General features: G+C 38.6%; 3 protein-coding genes across 8 annotated transcripts in view; all 3 read left to right on the forward strand.

Moving 5' to 3' along the window:
- pbx1a (pre-B-cell leukemia homeobox 1a) overlaps positions 1-3,236 on the forward strand; it is a 45,706-nt gene extending 42,470 nt beyond the window's left edge. For all 4 annotated transcript variants that reach the window (XR_010666342.1, XM_065954070.1, XM_065954071.1 and 1 more), the window contains one exon: positions 2,476-3,236. Coding sequence is in view for 2 of the 4 variants with exons in the window: in XM_065954070.1 (XP_065810142.1) it covers positions 2,476-2,568 (93 nt within the window). In the remaining 2 variants the exon portion in view is untranslated. The remainder of the gene's footprint in view (positions 1-2,475) is intronic.
- A 3,784-nt stretch (positions 3,237-7,020) lies between these two features.
- On the forward strand, positions 7,021-16,617 carry prtfdc1b (phosphoribosyl transferase domain containing 1b). Of its 2 annotated transcripts, none has more exons than XR_010666343.1 (9): positions 7,021-7,188; positions 7,476-7,582; positions 9,347-9,530; positions 10,338-10,403; positions 13,278-13,295; positions 15,252-15,334; positions 15,546-15,629; positions 15,732-15,808; positions 15,958-16,617. XR_010666343.1 is itself a non-coding variant. In XM_020635868.3 (9 exons), exons 1-9 carry the CDS (start codon positions 7,141-7,143, stop codon positions 16,003-16,005), a joined length of 678 nt encoding a protein of 225 aa, XP_020491524.2. In that variant the 5' UTR covers positions 7,024-7,140; the 3' UTR covers positions 16,006-16,617. The 2 variants fall into 2 exon arrangements, 1 of the variants encoding a protein (XP_020491524.2); XM_020635868.3 differs by having other exon boundaries at positions 7,024-7,188; positions 15,546-15,592.
- A 1,564-nt stretch (positions 16,618-18,181) lies between these two features.
- The window catches only part of arhgap21b (Rho GTPase activating protein 21b), a 30,232-nt gene continuing 28,690 nt past the window's right edge, over positions 18,182-19,723 (forward strand). For both annotated transcript variants that reach the window (XM_065954074.1, XM_029278057.2), the window contains exons 1-2: positions 18,182-18,372; positions 19,404-19,607. In XM_065954074.1, coding sequence (XP_065810146.1) covers positions 19,536-19,607 — 72 coding nt within the window. In that variant the 5' untranslated portion in view covers positions 18,182-18,372; positions 19,404-19,535. The remainder of the gene's footprint in view (positions 18,373-19,403; positions 19,608-19,723) is intronic.

The raw sequence follows: 19,723 nt of genomic DNA on the forward strand, positions 1-19,723 counted from the left end.
CAGCAATGACTTTAAAAAGATACTTATCAGACATATTGTGACTGTTTATATCAAATGTGTTTTAGCAGCATCTCATTGCCTTAGGAAGACATATTAATAAACATTCACATGGTGACAGATAAGCACATTTAGGACTCGTAAATTAAGTGTTGATGCCTGTAGTTGTTGTTATTATTATTTAGCCCATATACTATTTTTCTCTCTCTAAGATCTACTGAGTGAACTCTCGTGGTTCACCTCTTTATCCTTGAACAGCAATTACCATCCTCAAATTGCTGGTGGGTGTTGCCTCCCTCAAAGACTGATTTTTTTTCTCTCCCTCTCCAACTCTCCTCTGAATAAGATGACAGACAGTCTTTGCACTAAATAACAGGGTTTGAAAATAAGAGGCTGCCAAAGCACGCTCCCAGCTCTCACTAACAGCGTGCAAATGGCAATTAATGTCTTTAATGGTCTTTAGTCAACCTTTTATCAGGATTTTAGGGAGGCCTCTACTTGAAGGAACATTTTTTTTTTATTATTGTGATAATTTATTCTTTTATCAAACATTTTGAGATATATGAAAGGCATATTCTATTTCATCTCCTGTTTGTATCACATCTAGTGAGCTGTACAGGGGAAGAGATGAGTTCAGTTTATAACTTTGAAGTAGCCGTTGGATAAACATCACTTCTGTTGAAGATCTCACTATATTTCATTTAAGCATTTGAATTGTGTTTTGTTTTCTATTTAAGGACTAAATTAATCGACTAAGGGTAAATATTTATAATAAAGAGTAAGAAGAGGATAAAAAACATTTCCATCTCATTTTGTTCTGTGACCAACATTTACTTCTTTCTGTTTTAATTGCAGTGATTAAGTGATTTCTATCTCTTAGCTTTTATATCATGCTTGGAACAAGTTTGTGCATGGTGCAAAATATATATGGTTACTTTTTATGTCCTTGTTTGAACCGCAGTTATCTGGTCTGCTGGATATACACTATAACAACATCTTCCTTCTTTGAGTTCAGTCAGATTCTGCTAGCTCTTAAGTTGTCTCTTAAATCCAGCTGCATACTTCTTCCTTTCTTTCCTTGATGTCGTGATGTTTGCTGTTGAGACCAAGACAAAGTGTTTAGAGAGATACAGAAGTAAAAACTACTCAACCACCTGTGTTAGCCTCTGTGTCACTTTCCCACCCCAAACACAGCAGTTTTAACCCAAGAGGTAAAAAATCAGTTTTGAAGTTCAGCTCAGTTTAGCAAATAGCAAAATGTCCTCAAGCGTGAATAAGAAGTGCATTAACTGGAGACTATTTTCACCTGCACACATTTAGTGTTCTTGAGAACGTTTACAACTAGGGCTGCACAATTAATATCAATTTCATCTTTATCCGGATTTAAGCATTACGCAATAAACAATCTGCAAAAGTCTATATTATCATCACAACAAAATATTTAACAAAATGTAGTATTAGGTAAACAAGTTATGCGTGTATAGATTTTACCCATTGGATGATGCACCAAGTTTAAAGGTCATGCTTTCACACCGGAAGAATTTCAATCTATCTTTCAGAAAATATCAGATGAATTGGTGCCAATTCATTGGTGAAAAAATGCTTTTTGATTGATTTCAGATTCAGGGGAGACGTGTTGCAACATGTGTGAAAAATGAAGAACAGCAGACAGACATATATACTGGAAATGATGGCCTATAGTACCCCTTTAATATTTGTTATATTATTTATTGCACATCATATCGTAATCACAATATTCAACTAATTGCACAATGAATAGGTTTCTCATACCGTGCAGGAGGTTTTTTTTGCACAGTATGCTGGATATATTCATAATCATTTTGAGTGATCTTAGAAATGAAATTCAATTAATTATGTTGTGCAACAAGAAGCAACTTGTGTCCACCAGCAGTTCTTTTTCATGGGATCAATTCAGTGTCTGTACTGTCTTCATTTGTCTATACTGTCTTTATATGTCTGTACTGTCTTTATATGTCTGTACTGTCTTTATATGTCTGTACTGTCTTTATATATCTATACTGTCTTTATATGTCTCTACTGTCTTTATATGTCTCTACTGTCTTTATATGTCTGTACTGTCTTTATATGTCTCTACTGTCTTTATATGTCTGTACTGTCTTTATATGTCTCTACTGTCTTTATATATCTGTACTGTCTTTATATGTCTGTACTGTCTTTATATGGCTGTATAGCCTTTGTATGGGATTTAATGTTGTAAAGAAAACTATAATTTTCCTAAATTGTGACCTGCCGGGGGACTGCAGATGTAAACTAGCTCTAAGCTAACTCTGGTACAATGCATTAAATGGCAACATTTATGAGTACATGGTCCCTTTACAAATAGAAAAGTGAAATAAAAATAACATTGTCCTCAAAGACAAATCTTTAACCACGTTGTATCTTAATGTTAAAGATGTTAGCATGAAGCTAATACTTCTCTGTGTCGCTTCTTCACAGACAAACGGTGGCTGGCAAGATGCTCCGACTCCTTCGTCAGTGACATCGCCCACAGAAGGACCCGGGAGTGTTCATTCGGATACTTCCAACTGAATACATCCATCTCCACAACCTCATCGACACATGAAAACATGGACTGACCTTCCTATTCACAGTATTAAACAAAGGAGTTTACTGACCCACAGTTTGGAAAGGTACTGTGAAATCCTAACTAGAAAAAAACAACAACATTTTCCTCTGAGAATCACATTGGACATTTGGGATACAAACACAAAGTTTCACAATAAAACTCCAGAAAAATACCGCAATCAATGAAGACGTTTGTACAGATTTCACATTATATTCAGAGGGCTGGGGTTACTTCTTCGCTCATAATGTTTTCACTCATAATGTTGAAATGTTATGATAAAGTAAATAGATCCAGTCATTGGTTTTAACTGAAAATACTTCATTCTACCTCTCAGCCACTAAAAAAAGTAGAAAAAATGTCAGTGACCATTATTTCTTTTGTAAAAATGAAACTTTTGTCTTTGCAAGCAGGAGGCACATCTTCTTACTTACATTTTGTTGTCTCTCACCTATTCTATGGTACGCCATTTAGACTTAAATATTGCTCAGTTGTTTACAAATGTGTGCTTGATAAAAGTATGTTCATCTTCCCCGCTGTCTCCGACAAGTCAAAACAGAAGAGATTTGACCTCCAAGGTAACCCTGTGAAGTATGTTATCTGTAAAAACAATAAAGAAATACTTGTCATCAGATCCACAAGCTTCACATTATTCATTGATGAAGGTTGAATTATCTAAAATACTAATTCATTTTCCATTGTTGGTTTTTTGTTCTGCAGCATGATGGGAGGAGCTTTGTCCTTTTTTCTCTCTCTCTCTCTCTTTGTTTTTTTAACTGACTTTTATACCGGTGTGTGATACTTACATTTTCCACCAACGCTGCAACAGAAAGAAAAAAAAATAAGATGCCAAAACGCTGATGTAACCAAAACAACCTGTCAGAAAAATATTTCAACATGAAGTCAGTTATAATGTATTCTTTTAACCGATGTATATAAGAACAATGTCATTTACTACTCATTTAAACTGTCACGCGCTGCCATTTAGCTCTGCTGATAGAGAAAAGATCCCTTTTTACAGAAAAGAAACTTTGTCAAGAACGTCCGTAACCGAGTTTGTCTTTCAATATATGAACCACAATCCACTTAAACATGGAAGTCATTATGCTAATAGAGTTTTCTAGGCTTACACAGTGGATCCTACAGCACAGGTCCAGAAATTCTTCAGCATTGAGGCACTGATCATCCTCATGACAGAAGCATCTGGATGTACCTGAGCTGCTGCTGGAAAAATAAATAAGGTGAAAAAGCTCCAGAAACACTTGTAGTACTAAGATCAACTTTATTAACTTTATTAGACCAACATAACGGCTTGTGGCCTTCATCTGGGTCATTTCAAATGTTCCTCACCTTTTTATCACTCTAGATTTGACATACAAACACACATAGACGTTTGGAATCATGCTCGTCTCTGACTATTAAACAGATTTTTCTCAGCATTAAACATTTATGATTATAAATGTTAGCTATTAAGCACTAAAAATGAGGAAAGTCATAATGTCAAAGAATGTGTTTTTTTATGCAGCCTAGCGTTGTTAATATACACTTTTATGTTGTGTGGCCATTTTTGTAGTTTATTATTTTTTAAGACATGTTAAATGTAGGCTGTTGCTTTTTGTTTTCCTCCTCTTGTGACTTATCTCACAATCTTCTAACATTTGTTAATGTGCACCATGGTGCTTGAATTGCTTTGTTGAAGGGTTTGGACTCATTAAAAATGATATGTAATACAGCCAGATGATACACCAGCGTTCTTTAATGTGTAGTTTTACAAGAGAGCAAAGACTTTTTACAGGTTGTTCTATGTCCCATGAAGGCATCACTGGCTCGACGGTGATCGCGGTCGCTGAAAGTCAACCAAGGTTAGTGACTGCCAGTAGACATCAACCCTTTTATGGCTCTGCATGCGTGTCTCTGCCTTCCATTATGGCTCCTGTCCAACATATTAGTGTACATGCACTCAGACGAGCACTCAAAAAAAAAAAATGAAACACTTGAACACTGCACCACACTGTGTTTTTGTAACAGGAGAGACATCAGCGGCTGACACTAGAAAGAAAAAAAAGGCCGTTCAAAGTCATTTTGGAAACTTTTCAATGTGTTTTGACTGTTAGAGAAGTATTTGGGAAACTAAAACTGCTTCTGAGATACTTTTATATTTTTGACTTATGTTTCAGCAAATAAATATTTTTATAGTAATAATCTCAAAATCAAAGTTTTTTTTCATTCTCAATATATTTATTAACTCTTTAAGGGCTTGAGATTTTTTTTGTTTTTGTGGTATGATCCACTAATCCCCCAAAAATGCATTTGTTTGTTCCTCAACAATTTCAGACATGCTTACAATAGCACTCAACTAGACAACAATTAGATATGATGTGAATTTAAAAAAATAATCTCAGATGAAAGAAATGAAGAAAACAACTCACAACCATGTTCATTGTCATTTTTAGCAAACAGCTAAATACCTAAACCTAATTATTGTATTTTTAAGGCTCTATTTTCAGCTGCAGGTTCATATCAGGTGCTCCTCTTGCATCAGGAAGGTTTTCTGTGATTGATTTTATATAAACCTACACAATGTTTCTTTTTTTACTAGTGAAGGGACATATTGCTTAGTGCAAAACATTTTTTGAACAAAGTCCATGACAGGAAATAAATACAATTGTGCTTTAATAAAGACAAAAATACACCAAATATTTTATGTCTTTCAACATATCAAAATGTGATGATAAAGTATAACTAGGTTCACGTCCTTGTGAGTTACAACAAACAGCAAAGCTGACACTGCCTGGCGAGACAGTTACATGTCCAACAGAATTACTTTCACAGCAGCTGAATATTCATAATCGTCCAAACAACAGGGGCGAGGGGATGAGGGAGCAGTTGGCTGCGGAGTGTGCGGATGACAACGGTCACAGGCCTTGACTGCTGAGCGAGTGTGAAATGCCAAAGCCAGACTGCTCCTCTGTGCCTGCAGGGCAGCGAAGAAGCCGGGGCCTGCTCTCACCATCAAAAACAATCTGACAAGACTTCATTTGGAAAAAAGAAGAAGAAGAAAGAAACGTCTCCTGGCTCCTGTGCTTATAATTCTCAAAACATCTGAAATAATAACAAATTGTGGAAACAGCTGTGTTGGGAATGATGGGTGTTTACTGACTTTTTTTAAGGTTCCTTTTTACATGAGTGTCGCTTTTACACATTAGGAATGTTGACACTGTGCAGAGTGATTGAAATGTGTTTCTGTTGACATCTGCCGCCCCAGCTGTCATTACACCAATGTTTATAATTACAGCTTCAGCAGAAAAAGAACGGGTGGGGAGCCCGGACACCTTGTCTCCCCCTCTCAGCCGAGCCCGGCACAAGGCTCTAATGTGCAGCGACAGAACAGCCCAGACCCCGCTGCTGCTGCTGGACTATCTGACCACATGAGCCCCTTCAAAAAAATCCACTTATTTACACACTGTCACACACAGATTATTAAGAACATATGAGACTGTGTATCATGAGATTCTCCTACATTAGAGACCATCAGGTCTTTCTTCTTTGCTGTTTTGGCTAACAAGATGAGACAACAGGGTATGGAAATCAGAAATGTGGGAAATCAGATGACAAAATGATTAGATTAGAACAAAAGCAGAAGAGCTGGAAGTGACAGAATATCTCCACAAGATGGGGATATAGTCACTTTTGCACACAAAAAAAAAATCAAAAATGTTTAGGTTGTGTGGTAGTTGAGTTGTATTTAATAATTTTAGTGAATTACTTTCTTTGCTCTGAACTGACACTATTAGAAATTCTCACTTATTCGTTTTTTTTTAACCAAATACAAACATTTGTCTTATCTTATGCATTATTATGAAATCCTGTCTGGGTCATTTCAAATGTTCCTGTTGTGACATTTTCATTTGCAGAATGCAGTGATTTTTGAGAAATGACTTTGGTATGTGGTGAGTCTTCATTTGAGATAGGTGCACCCATGTAAACAAGTAGGCCTACTACAATTGTTCCTCGGTAGCAATGGATATCAGTTTTACTTCTTCAACACAGCTGCTTCTAAAACACAATGTATTGTCATGGATATACTGTAACATTTGACCCTTGACCCTTTATTTACAGTTTGCTGTTCATATATTTATGTCCCTATAAATGCTACTATAAAGTCTTATAACTACACTGCCATAGAATAACTACCGTAACGTTGAATACTTCTGTCCTTTATGCACACAGAAAACTGTTTAACTTTGACTGTCCTTTCGAATCTAACTTCAGGACTATTCCATGTAATGACACATTATTAGATAGCTGGAAACGTGTTAGAGTCTGTCTGTGGATGGTAACATGTCACGGTTATGTTGCCTCTAGTGGTCTCAGAGTTGTATTACAGGACAAAGAGAGGTGCGCACACAGTTCACATTTTTTCAACCCCGATGCTCCTCCTCTCTCCGCGCTGTACCCAATCCTCCTCACAACTCGTTCCACAATTTTGCTAACAAACAAGAACCTCTTTTTTTTTTGTGGCGGCGGGAAAAAACAACATGGCAGATCTTGCAGCCCAGCCCAAGGGAGGAAGCGGCGGGATTGTGGTAATTTAATAAGAAAACACGACAGGGAATGCAGAGCAAGTGCTGCCTGGTGGTGCTAGCAGTGCAGGGGGAAAAAAAAAAAAGTTTACTCATTCATGGATGCACACACACACACACACACAGGCTTCTGCTGCTTCGCATTCACATTAATCTGCATATTTAGAGCCACAAATGTGTCTTAGGCTCATGTTGAGCCGTCTAATCAAATGTCGAGGCGATCAAAAAAAAAAAAAAATAGTGATGTGTTAACTGCAACATAATGTTACAGTTTGTTTCCCCTCTCTCAGATCGACGATGATTGGCCGGGCTACAGTTTAGACCTGTTCAGCTACCCTGCTCACTACTCCGGAGACCTGGATTGTGTCGTCATTCCGCATGGCGTCATCATGGACAGGTACAACACTAAACCAACAAGTCTGATTACCTTGTTGAGCTTCCCAGACGTTTCTGCTCCTGCTTCTCTGGGGTTGCGTAAAACGTGCCTCTTGATAATAATAATAATAATAATAATAATAATAAATTAGATTTATATATTGCTTTTCTAAATTCTCAAAGACGCTTTGACAGGAAACAACAAAAAAAAAAACAAAGCAAAAACTAAGAGAACAATACAACATAGAAGTAGTGTCAAGGGAAGAGGATGAGAGTCAGTGGTTGTAGGCGGTGATGAAAAGATGAGTTTTTAGGGATTTCTTGGAGGAAGTGAGTGTGGGGGAGTCTTTGATGTTTTTAGGGAGAGAGTTCAAGAGGGTGGGAGCTGCAATGGAGAAGGCCCTGTCCCCCCAGGACCGAAGGTTGGGGGGGGGGGGGGGGGGGGGGGGACAGGAGGTTTGCATCCGCAGACCTGAAAGTGCGGGTGGGAGTGTGTCTGTCGGTGGAGGAGCTCAGACAGGTAGGGAGGGAGCCAGGTTGTGGAGGGCTTTGTAGGTGACGATGAGGAGTTTGAAGTGTATACGCTGGGGGGATGGGGAGCCAGTGGAGGTCATGGAGGACGGGGGTGATGTGATCTCGGGTGCGGGAGTGTGTGAGGAGACGAGCAGCGGAGTTCTGAATGTATTGAAGTTTCTTGAGTGATTTGGATGGTGAACCGTAGAGGAGACTGTTGCAGGAGTCTAATCTGGAGGTGATGAACGCGTGGGTGAGGGTCTCGGGCAGCTGAGAATGAGAGTGATGGGCGGAGGCGGGCAGTGTTTCTGAGGTGGAAAAAGGCTGTTTTGGTGATTTGTTTGATGCGTTTGTCGTAGGAGAGGGTTTGGTCGAAGATGACACCAAGGTTACGGATGTGGCGGGGGGGGGGGGGAGCACTGTGGACTTGACAGTTCTCCAGGACTTTGTGAAGTTTAAGGGAATATTGTGCGTCCATCAAAGCTTGATCCAAAGACAACTGGACTTAATTGATGATCTTGAAAACCTTTAACCTCTCCTACGAAAGGCTCGATCAATAGCATGCTGATGAGACATTTCTAGCTCAATCCAGCTGCTAGTTTAGAACTGAAGAAGAACTAAAGGAGAGGTAACACGCCTTTAAGATCTTCAGTTACTTTGGATCAAGCTTTGATTTACCATGACCCGAATGAGAACCTACACGGACAAATATCATATCATTGTACATTGTGACTGGTACGACGAGACATATTATCTTCAATTAAATTATTACTGTGAAGTTTTGAAAGAAGCCCACAAATTAAGCAGACAGACCCAATATACTATAATAAACTATATTACCGTATAATCTAATTTAATATTGTAAATCTTCAACACAGTACTTTACTTTGTGTATTCATAAGTGATACATAAAGTGAATGAGTGGTCAACTGTTGGAGAAGCAGTGTGTGATGTGCTGTGCATGTTAGTATAACCAAAGCCTTTTTCCAACAACACTTCCTTCAAGGGCATTAATGGTTCAAGAAGGTATTACAATTGCACGTCAGCATTTACAATCTAAAATTCTGTGCACAAAAGCCATCCATGACAACAGACAAAACAGTCAGTTTTGTTTTATTTGTAACATGCAATGCTAACATTAGGACAGATTTTCCGTACAGGGTACATTTACCTGCAAACCCCTGCAGCTGTAAACGTTTGACCTGAAATACAAGACCACAACTCTTGAGTGTTTAAAAGAAAGCTCTTTTTTTTTTTTCAAAATCATTTCCAGGACAGAACGTCTGGCTCGAAACATCATGGATGACCTCGGGGACCATGACATTGTGGTGCTGTGTGTGCTGAAAGGAGGATACCAGTTCTGCGCAGACCTGGTGGACAGGATCAAGGCCCTCAGCCGAAACTCCGACCGCACCATCCCCATGAGGGTTCACTTCATCCGCCTGAAGAGCTACCTGGTGAGCCTCTGCACACCGCTGATACACAGACAGCTATCAGACATTCGTTCACTGTTTGACCTGAGTGACGTATGTGAGAATTGAGATGCAGCCTTCATGCTTTACTTTATCAGCCATGATGTTTCCCTGAGTCCCATGACTCAGTCAGAAGATGTGTTGAGCTATGTTTCATACAGCGTTACGACAGTGCTATCTTTGTGTTACTTTTCTTTGAATGTGCTCTTTCATGTGGCCACCATGAAGATCGGGAAGAGGAGAAAAATACCACTGAAATAAGAATAGGGACATGATATTATATGATTAAGCTGAACTTTAAACTTAAATTCATAATTTGTTTCAAATTAAAGAGATGACTCCTGGGCGCCAGTTTGGCTAGCGGTTATGTCCCACCCCATGAACAGAGGTTACTGTCCTCGCATGTTGCATGTCATTCCCCGCTCTCTCTCTCTCTCTCTCTCTCTCTCTCTCTCTCTCTCACTCCCTGACTTCCTACTCTATCTATTGTCTCGTCACATAAAGGCATAAAATAATTAAAAAACCCAGAGACGATCCTGACCATAAATGAGATAACCATTATGAGAAGTACCAAAGTAATGTAGTCCTCTAAAATAATGTCCTTTACTTTTCGAACTCACTTTGCATCAAATAAAAAAAAATGTATAGCCACATTATCTGAGATATTGTATTATAATTTATGACATATACTGTATATTTCTAAAAGCATAATTATAAACTCGTGTAACCTATCAAACCATGCAACAAATAAAACTTGTATCTTTTCTTTATCCTGCTCTCTTACCTCCTCAGAACGACCAGTCAACAGAGGATCTTCACATACTCGGAGCAGAGGATTTGTCTTTTTTAGCTGGAAAGGTAAATTACTCTTCTCACCAACCCTCAACTGAGCACAACCTTGTTTCTAGAGCAACTTTTCTTCAAACAAGCAGCTCTGAGTGCTTGAAATACAAAACAAACACGTAAAATATAAGAGAATAAAAGACAACAATCCGTTAAACTTTGCAGGGCTCAACATGCACACAAATCAGATAAATACTTTTTTATACAATAAATGAATAAAAATCAGTGTGTAAGTGTAAGTAACACTAAACCAAAACAGGGGATACAACATGTAAATAAATGCAATAATGACAACAAGGACGCAGGTTAAAACATAACTTCAAATTAAAGTTGGATCAATAAGAAAGGTCTTAAATTTCCTTTTAAACATGCAAAGAGAACTTAGCCTTTTTATATCCAGAGACAGTCATTTGAACAGTTAGGACATAAACACAGAGGGTTCTGCTGGTTCTTCTGTGGCACATACTTATTATATCACACCATTATTCACTGCCTGACTTTTAATAGATAACAGCCCTGGAGTCCAGTGAAGCATTACTTTAAGCTTAATTATTGTATTACTATATTTTACTGGAAAAAACAGAGACTGCCAAGTGACCTGGTGGGTGTTGATAGATGTTAGCCTCCAGAGGGCAGCATTGCTTCTCCTTCTCCATCTTTAAGAAATGGAAGGAGATCAAAGATGGCAGTTTCTGACCAACCCAACGGTGATCAGATGCAAATTGTAGTAAATCGATTGTCATAGGCCTCTTCACTTTACCTCAGAGGAGACAGTTTGTGTGAGTGAGAGGATTTATCTGCTTTCTTGGTGGATGACAGTCTATTTGTGACAGACTGACTCTTCATCTGCTTCTATTGATATCGTGTCAACAACATCAGAGCACAATCTTTGTGGAGGCTTTTTCTTTCTGTGTTGTTGTTTTTTTTGTTGCTGTTCCTACAGTTAACCATCGGGTCAAATTTCCAACCAGATTCCCAATAAATGGTTGGCCACACTATGAATTAGACTGATAAAATAAGATCGTTTTAAAATAAGGAATATATATTTGGATTACAATAATAATAGATTTCTTAATCTCTACTTTTATTTGGGGGGGGGGGGGGGGGGGGGTTCTGATGAAATATGTTTTACTTTTACTTTAAAAGTTAGTCAAATAAATCAACAGATTAAATATGACCCTTTAGTTAATGTTCTTCAAACTTGCATTTCTTTATGTTGTTTGTACAGCAAGATGTAAAAAAACAACAACAACAGAAACTGTGTGCGTGTGTGTGTGTGTGTGTGTGTGACTCCACTACTAAAGGAGTCAGTGAGAGTATGTTTTAAGTAATATAAATCAGCTGATGTGAACACTTACGGACACACACAGCCTTAGTTAATGTTCTTCAAACTTAATGACAAGGAGACCTTGCTCTGTGTGAAGGAGCTGCAAGCAAATAGCTTATTCACTTATACTATATCTTTTGATAATAAAACATTTTATACAAATTGCATTTGGTTTATTTTGTTTGTACAGCAGATGTAAAAAAACAACAACAACAGAAACAGCACTTGATTGTGTCTGTGTGTCTGTGTGTGTGTCTGTGTCTGTGTCTGTGTCTGTGTGTCTGTGTCTGTGTGTGTGTCTGCGTCTGTGTCTGCGTCTGTGTGTCTGTGTCTGTGTGTCTGTGTGTCTGTGTGTCTGTGTGTCTGTGTCTGTGTGTGTGTCTGCGTCTGTGTCTGCGTCTGTGTGTCTGTGTCTGTGTGTCTGTGTGTCTGTGTGTCTGTGTGTCTGTGTGTGTGTCTGTGTCTGTGTCTGTGTCTGTGTCTGTGTCTGTGTGTCTGTGTCTGTGTGTGTGTCTGCGTCTGTGTCTGCGTCTGTGTGTCTGTGTCTGTGTGTGTGTCTGCGTCTGTGTCTGCGTCTGTGTGTCTGTGTGCACAGACTACTACTAAAGGAGTCAGTGAGAGTATGTCTTAAGTGATATAAATCAGCTGATGTGAACACTTACGCACACACACACACACCCTTAAGCTGATCACACACTCACACATGCACGCAGTAATGTTCCCTGTAGCGAGGCGTGGCAGAAATGCCTGAAACATGAATAGGATATGAGGTAGTAAGCTTGAGTCACTGCCAGCTGCTTTGCTCAGTATTTAAATTGTGAGTGTGAAATCCCAGAGCTCCCTGTGATGTACAACTAAATTTAGCCGCCTTTTTGTACCACAATGCTGCACTGTTGGTGGAAGAAGTGAACTAATTGAATGACAAGGACTGTGTTCTACACACTAGCTTTCCCTCTCTGTTTTCTTTGCTATATAGCTTATTCCTTTTGTATTTCTCCAGGGTTTACTGCACTCTAAATAAATCTGTGTGAACAATGAGGCTTAAACAAAAGCATAAGCACATGCTCGGCTAAATCCTTTGTTTGAAAAGTAGAGTACAGTGCATAGAGTTCCATGGCAGCTAAAGGATTTTTATCTTTAAGTTGACCTGAGGATCACTCACAATAAATAGTGCCCGGTTAACTCAGTTTGATTAGACAAGCATGTCAGCTATTTCATTGACATTTAAAGACGGACTGTAAGAGCCAAGGTTTCCAATCTGGACGAGGCTTTGGTCTGCTTCTTATCAGAAGTGAATCGATGATGTCTTTTCAGTTCAACTTTTCCTTCAGTTTTCTCTTACTCCGCAACAACAACAAAACTTTCAGTATGTGCTAACCCTTTTTATTGTTAAACATATAAACAAATGTAATTTAGGCTTTTTTATCTGAGTTCATCTGCGTGTCTTATCTTGGAATGCGTGTGTCATCGATGAAAAGATACAGTCGGTTTGTTATCTGCTCATGAACAGGAATAATTGTTTGCTTCCCTCCCTCTCTTCTCTCCCAACATGCTCTCCTAAGAACGTACTGATTGTGGAGGTGAGTCGACCGTTTTATTTTACGCTCTGCCTTTTTTCCTCTCCACTGGCCGATTGTATTTTTGTTTATCTTCAATGGCTATCCAGGTCATGGGGAGCCATTTAAAGTTCTTTCCTTACAACTGAACCTGAGTTTAATATGAGGAAACCTCTTGGTTGGCTGACCTATTTGGGGGAAATAAGAGAGCTGCTTTTTTTTCTCCAAATGAGAATGAACTTTCTCTTGTCAGAGAAATCATTGATTCTTGTCTGAGGAGACAAGAATGGAAGAAAATGACATTTTCAGAAACAAAATCCACAATTATAACAGAAGTCACTGGTCAGTTCCCAAACATCTGTGACTCTGCCCCTGAGCCATTTATTGACTTCTATTGCAATAGGTAACGGTAAGTTTTCTATTGTAGACTTTTAAATTAGTCTTTTTAACAAGCTTTTATTTTACCAATGATTGGAAAATAACCAATTAAAAGCTGCTTGCAAATACATTTTCCAAAATCTAGCTTATGGCATCGTCATGTATAATGTGAATGTGAATGTAGCTGTCACAATAATAAGTCAACTGCAGAGTCAACTCAAAGGAGCATTTGTTACATTTTACAGCTCTTGGTTTTGATTTTACAGTGCCTTTCATCCGCGAGGTTTTTAGCAAAATGAGCAACCAAGTTAGCAACTAGCTAGTTAGAAAAGTAAGTAGCTAAAGAGCTGGATATTCCCCCCCCCCCCCCCCCCCCCCAAAAAAAAACTTCAGTACAACTAAAGAAACGTTAATGATATTTATCAGGCGAATAAGAGATGATGGCAAATTAATGCTAAAGTTGCTGAACTGTTTACGAACATAAAACATTTTACATTTATATGTGTCTGTTGTGTTTTGCAAAGGAAATAAAAAAGTAATGATTAAAGGCTACGTTTGATGCAAATACACTTTACCATGGTTTTCTAACACTAATATGTGTCCCTAAAGCCTTTCTACCAACCACCCAGTTATGAGAAAAGTCCATCCTCTTCGTCTTTTACCTGCTCCACTCTTCAGAAAATGTGTGCTCAAACAGGCCGCCAGAAAGTCCAAACCACCCCAAGCCCTTCCAGAGGGGCGTGGTCAGACACAGCTCATTTACATTTAAAGCTACAGACACAGAAACTGAAAAAGAGGGGTTTATAGGGACGGATCAGAGTGGATTTTTAGATAAAAATTTCACAGACATGTTTTTGGGAGCTCTGAGACTTGTTTAAACTGGTTTAAAAGGAGGATAGTATGTGACCTATAAAAGTCCATCCTGTATTTTAAAAGGAAGAGAAGAAGACTGTATGAATACTGAATGGTTTCAATCAGGATGACTAACTCTCTCTTGACTGGTGACCATATGTGAGTCAGGAAAGTATAATTGTGTAAAAGCCTTTAAATACATTAGAACATTAACATGGAAAACTAAAGCTAGGTCCTACATAGGCAACACTTTTTTTCCCTTTTTGTGTTCTAAAATAGCACAAAAACAATTAAGAGCTTTTTAATACTTCTAATTGATTCACATTTAAGCACAAACACTTTGTAAATGAAAAACAGGACATTCCAGCAGTCTCTCCTCATGTTTTTCCCTCTGCTCATACCCTGTAGCAGGTCAAAAATTATAGCACAAGTATGTAATTACAATATGACGGTCTTGCTGACCTACATTTACTTGACAAGGATGACAAAACAGACTCTTGTGGCTTTGTTCAACCACCACACGTACCTCTTCCAAGAGGTCAGAGATTTTAGAGTAAAATATCACTGGATGGTTTAAACTTCCCTTTTTTTGTCACTTTTTTTAAATAAATAGTTATGAAACACAAATCCAGTGTGACCAGCTTCTTCCTTTTCACTTCTACTCATGCATCAGATTTTTTCTGCATTTCCGTTTTGACATTCTTCTACTTTCTTAATCCAGTTTGTCTATCTTTCCTCCTCCCTTCGCAGGCCATTGTAGGCACCGGAAAGACAATGAAGGCTCTCCTGAAGCATGTTGAAGCCTTCAGGCCCAAAATGATCAAAGTGGCAGGGTAAGTTGTGGCTGTACAGACATCAAAACCAAACCAGCCCACTTTTGCTGCTTTGTGAATCAGTCAATTTCCGCTTTCCAGTCTAGACAGGGGAGAAAACAGCGCATAGGTTTCAGCTCCTATAGTGTTCAAATTACTACTGCCTCTTGAAGTGCTTACAACAGGTAGGAAGAGATGTATAATGCTCTGTTTGTTTTTTTGTTTTCATCAGATTGTTGGTGAAGCGAGTTCCGTATAACTCAACATGCCTCCCTGACTGTACGTACCCGACCAACCCTTTTTGATGTGTTCATGAGTCAGTGGTTTATTCATAATTAAACAACTGTTGCAGCTTGTTAGTGACTGAGTCAGTGCACCGGGGAAATACAATTAATTTTCCACTTTGTCTTTGTTTCAGATGTCGGTTTTGAGATACCTGATCGCTTTGTGGTTGGGTATGCCCTGGACTACAATGAGTACTTTAGAGACCTAAATGTAAGTCGTAGAGACCTATTATTCAGAGGAAGACATTTTAATGAGTTTCTAGTATTCCTGACCATTAAACATGCTTTAAATAGGGACATTTTGTATTGTCTGTCATGTTTGGTCTTCTGATTGTTGTTTTTCTGCTCCTTCTTCTTCAGCATATCTGTGTGATCAGTGAAAGTGGAAAGATGAAATACAAGATTTAAAAAGGGGAAGAAAAAAAAACAGAAAAGGGATTTTAAAGAGACAACTGTGACACAGATGTCAGCTGAACATTTTTCCGGAGATACCGATCACTGCTACAACGGCTTTCATGACATTGGATCTCAAGCATCCGTGTTTTATTATACATTCCTTCTATGAGATGTTTATCAATAGGACATTTAAGCTAGTAAATATGTTGTTTTCAGTAATGATGTGTACTGATTCACATTAAGATGTTACATTGTAGACTACTGCTACTGTTTGCCTTCTTTTTTAGTTCCAACCAAATGTATGCCTTACGAAGAATTTGATAATCATGAACTGTATGAGTGTAACATTTTAACTTTGTGTGTGATGAGATCACTTACAAAATGTATTTTTTCATGAGGAAATTAGTGATTGAATTTCAAATGTTTCTACAGCTTTTCAGTGCTCATCATGTAGCCCTCCTGCCGCCATCTTTGATGCTCAGGGGCAAAGTAGTTTTGTAAACACTAAGTGCACTAACTCACCTACCTCTTTTTGCGTACAGATTTTAGGTTAAGTGAGATACCTTTTTTGTTTCTGCATTCTACTTTTATAATTTAACATATTAGTAAAGTATTTTAACACTTCTGTGGTCTGTTATTATGAATTATTCACACATACCGTCCTGAGCAAGCGATGTACTTTCAGATGTTCATCAAGATACTTTAAAGTAGTTTATTTGTGAGCTCACTAGACAGAAAAATCTTGTGATGCTCTTATTTTCTTAGCGTGGTGATGTATAGTACAAAGCCGTGCTCTCAATCGTCAAAATGTCATTCTTCGGGCCTGTTTTAATCATTTCTTTTCTTGCAATCCTTGATTGGTTGATGCCACTTAGGCACTAGAATATTGCACCTTCTAGTGAAGTTGATGTTACAGAAAGCTAGCTTTTTCAAAGAGCCCTCAATTTTCAAAACTCAATACATTTTGGTAATCAAATGATTGTATGTTGCCTGGCACAACTATCCTGAAAAATTATGTAGGAAGAGATAATTGACCTGTAAAAGAAACAAAAGAGTGTGTGTTATTTATAGCTGCTGTGCTCTTAGTATATACACCTGACATATGACTCCGTCTTAAAGCAGGGAACACAAAGTGTCATAAAGACAGAACCGTTTTTTGTTTTTTATGTACTGAGATCTAGTGGGGATTACAGGGAATTGACTGACCCATTTCACAGGATTTGGCTGTAAGAAATTACTTGACTACATACTCTAATAGAATAATATTATTACTACACTTTAATATTTGATCGTTAAATTATTATTGTTGATGCCATAAGGTGTGAATACTACAATTGTGGGTAGATGGAGCCAATAAAAATGTCCTTGCTAGCCTTTTAATTTACTGTAGTAGGCTACAACAGACTGCATACTTTTCTTCTGGAGTAGTTTGCAGAGATGCAAATAAATGTATTCTTTTCAGTGGCTTTATTCTCAGTAGAACTAGTGGAAGTAGAGCTGGCTGGACAGGACAGCTTTGTGAAAGTCTCCTCGCTTAACTGACCTCTGCAATTAAAGCTGACAAACCCCAAGAACAGGTGGTCCCTTATGTTGGGGAGGAATAAAGGGGACAATTCACGAGGTCTTGGGAATCTAAGCATTTATTTAAGTCCACAGTCAAAATCTGGGAACAAGTAATACAGTAAAGGGCCGCCTGTCCTATCCATTTCGATTTTGTACTGTATGGAGTGATAAAAGCCAAGTTTATATGCCATTTGGTATGTTTAAATGCACATATCTCGGCGCTGCTATCCACATGCCAGCCCTGCTCGACCTCCCTTTGAACCAGGACCATGTGACTCCCCGTTCAGTCTTGTTTGTATCAAACGAAAGCGTGTGAAGCGCTTAAAAAAAGAGTTGACTTTCTGTGTCAATGTGTACGTGTTCCTTATCTTGTTTTCCACATGAGAGGAGTGGCGGCGTGGCCGTCGACAGGTTGTACACATCCAAGAGGTAACGGTTAAAAAAAAACAAAAAAAAACACCACATTTAAGAGCACAGCGAGGACTTTTTGTAAACTCAAACCTAATTGGTCCCATGGAATAGAACGCCGCTTGTGATTGGCTGAGAGTGTCCTGTTGACCGAAGGTGGACTCCCAGAGAGTCGGGAACGCTGGAAGCAAAAAAAAAAATTCCAGCTCCGAAACTGCACCATGCGCCTCCCCTGAGTGAGTTTGGAATAATCACCGGGAATCCGTTTTTAGTCTAAAACATGTTATAAATGACAACGCCTGACAAAAGAGGAACTCCCACGCTATGGTTTTACTTTGTTTTATCACTATTACGGACAACCGCCTCCGCCGCTGCCCGACTGTAATGACGCTTTTCGGAACTACACAGGTAACTTTGTTTAACTCCAGTCGTTAGCATGGGAGCTAGCCGCAGCGCTATCAGTATGTCGCCTCAAGTTGGCATAGTTGTTGCTTTTTTGCCGACTTAACACGTTTGAGAAGTAGAATTCAAGAGAGTATGCGATGTGAAAAGTTGGTACCGTATGCCATATCGCCATTTTAACCTTTTTCGTGATGTTTTTTTTTTCTTTCTAATAAGTAACAAAGGAAAAGCTACTTTTTGTTAGTCGCTCGAGAACAACAGCTCGACACGCTCTGTTCGTGCTGGAGTTGACCATCGAGCTCAAACAAGGGAAATTCAAATTCACCACCTCTAAATCACGTAATGTTTCCATTAAATGTTGACACGATCTTAATATATGTATAAGTTGGAGTTACTTGAGATCTGAAACTCGGTTTGTTTGTGTTTGTTTTAACTTAATTTGGAGTGCGACGGACCTTTATTTCGCCTTGCCTCTGTCTATAGTCCACTTGTTGCTGGCCATTCATTATGCAGTGTTGCCTATCCACGCTGGTGTGTTTCAAGCTGATGACAACAAGCCTAAATAGTTGTTGCATGAATAACACGTTGATCATATGGTTTGTCACATCACTATTTTATAAATGTCCACAAAAAAATGAGGTACAACTTAAGTGAGGCTACAATTTTACATAGAGAACTAGTTACGATTAGCAGCTTTGGCTTTTTTTTTTTTTTTTCACATTTCATATACAATTTTGCTTATTTGTATTCAGCCGCTTCCCCGACCTCTCAGCTTAAAGCCTTGAACAGTCGACACAAACATCAGGTAGAAACCAGCATTATCTTAGGACCTGTTGCATAATGTTAATAGGACAAAATAAAGCACACACGGTCTACAATTATGTGTGTTAAACAACTGAGGTATTGATTCGTCTTGTTTTACACATCCTTGAACAGCGTGAGACACTCTCAGCAGTCAATTTAAAAATCGGCCTGTAATTGATCAGAGCAAAAAGTACGGTATTTATAATACACTCATCTTTTCCTTCTTGTTTTAGCAAATGGACCAAGATATCAAGCAAGGATGGAGGTGTGAAATTTAACAACGTGGAGCATATTTTCTTGCATCCTGCTGGAGATACCTTTTCGATGTGGGCGTTCACGGATAACAGGATTTTAAGTCAAATCGAATGATGGCATCACGTTGGGTTCATTCTTGTGAAGATGATGAGAGACAACAAGCAAGATCTTCTTTCTGTGAGGTAAATGAAACACAAGTCTGACTAGTTACTCGATTGTTTAAAAAGATGAACGTAAACTTAAAAATGTGCACTCAGTTCTTTCCAGCCTTCCCCTTTCCCTTTGAGTGTTGCTGGGG

Source organism: Labrus bergylta, chromosome 4 (assembly GCF_963930695.1).
Source record: "Labrus bergylta chromosome 4, fLabBer1.1, whole genome shotgun sequence".
Taxonomy (NCBI): Eukaryota; Metazoa; Chordata; class Actinopteri; order Labriformes; family Labridae; genus Labrus; species Labrus bergylta.